Here is a 1,703-nt window from a genome sequence, read left to right on the forward strand (position 1 = left end):
AAAAAAAAAAAAAAAAAAAAAAAAAAGAAACTCATCTTTCACCAGAAGATAAAAGGAAGTCCATAATGAAAAAGCAAAAATGCAGAAACAAATTTCTTCCTTAATGCTATTCCTAAACTGAAAATATCGTGAAAAGATTTAAGAAAAATAGTGGAAATCATAAAGAAAAGAAATATCCTCCAAAAAAAAATACACAATTTAAATGGAAAGAAAAGTCAGATGTTTTCACCACGGTAAAAAGAAATAGGGTAAGAAGGATGCTACTGTAATACCTTAATTAAATAAACAGAATATCCCTGTCTTGTGACTATGCATACAGACACATACTGTTGCTTATCAAAGTTTCCTGCTACTCAGGGCTTTTCTTAGGACACATTTAACATCTTTGTTCCTCAGACTGTAGATTAAGGGGTTCAACATGGGAACCACATTTGTATAAAAGACAGAAGAGATTTTTCTCTTATCCATGGACTCAGCAGATGACGGTTTGAGATACATAAATGCACCTGATCCAAAGAACAGAGAAACAGCAATTATGTGGGAACTGCAAGTGCTGAAGGCTTTGGACCTGCCCTCTTTGGAGCTGATATGGAGGATGCTGGAAAGGATGAAACCATAAGAGATAAAGATGGTAACAGTGGGCACAATGATGTTGATGCCCACCACAATGAAAACCACCAGCTCATTGATGTAGGTGCCAGTGCAGGAGAGCTGGAGCAGAGGCAGGATGTCACATAAGTAGTGATTGATAGTGTTAGCATCACAAAAAGTCAGTCTCAGCATGCATCCAGTGTGGGCCATGGCACCAGAAAAGGCCATCAAGTAGGAACCAAGCATAAGGCTGGAACACACTGTAGGAGACATTGCAATGTGATACAGAAGTGGATTACAGATGGCCATATAGCGATCATAGGCCATTGACGTCAGCACGTAACATTCAGAAATGACAAAAAAACAGTAAAAGAAAAGTTGGGTCATGCACCCCTTGTAGGAGATAATATTCTTCTCTGAAATAAAGTTAATCAGCATTTTGGGTGTAAACACGGAAGAATAACAGAGATCTATGAAGGACAAGTTAAAGAGGAAAAAGTACATGGGGGTATGAAGGTGTGAGTTCAGCCCAATTAGAGTTACCAAGCCCAAGTTTCCCAACAGGGTGACCATAGATTACTAGAAACAGGAAGAACAGAGAGAATTGGAGATCTGGCTGATGTGTTAATCCCTCCAGAATGAATTCAGTCACCCAAGAGTCATTTCCAGGTGCCATTCTTCTTTAAGGGAATCTCTGGAAACGGGGGGAGAAAATGGTTGCATGAGAGGACAGCCCAGCTCTTCCCACAATGAGGCTGCCTGACACTAGCCTGTCCCGTACCCACAGAATCTGTCTTTACAGAACACCACCAAGGAGCCCTGGAGAGGGAAGGCCAGTGCTGCCATATACAAACATGACTGCTGGAAATAACAAGGGATGAGGGAGATGAGTGCGCCAGGACTGAACCGTTTTTTTCTCATCTCATCATTTCTTCATTCACCTGAGCCCTCCAGAGTAAAATTGGAGGCAGAGGCCTAAGCAACTGACATTGGCCTCTAATGAAATTAGTCTGATGCAGTGAAAACCAATACATTGTTTCTAATCCACTGGTAGGGGACCAGAGTCTAGGAGAGGTTACATTACTGTCCCAGGTCACAGTGAAAAACTTCTA

The 1,703-nt window shown here is 41.1% G+C and overlaps 1 protein-coding gene across 1 annotated transcript; it reads right to left on the reverse strand.

Annotated features, from left to right (window-relative positions):
- Nucleotides 1–336: 336 nt before the first annotated feature.
- On the reverse strand, nucleotides 337–1,267 carry LOC108516368 (olfactory receptor 8B3-like). Its single transcript, XM_017853799.1, is given in 2 exon segments — nucleotides 337–1,162; nucleotides 1,164–1,267. Coding segments are annotated over 2 exon segments (930 nt in total).
- Nucleotides 1,268–1,703: the final 436 nt, after the last annotated feature.

This window comes from Rhinopithecus bieti, unplaced genomic scaffold (assembly GCF_001698545.2).
Source record: "Rhinopithecus bieti isolate Rb0 unplaced genomic scaffold, ASM169854v2 scaffold_37463, whole genome shotgun sequence".
NCBI classification, from domain to species: Eukaryota; Metazoa; Chordata; class Mammalia; order Primates; family Cercopithecidae; genus Rhinopithecus; species Rhinopithecus bieti.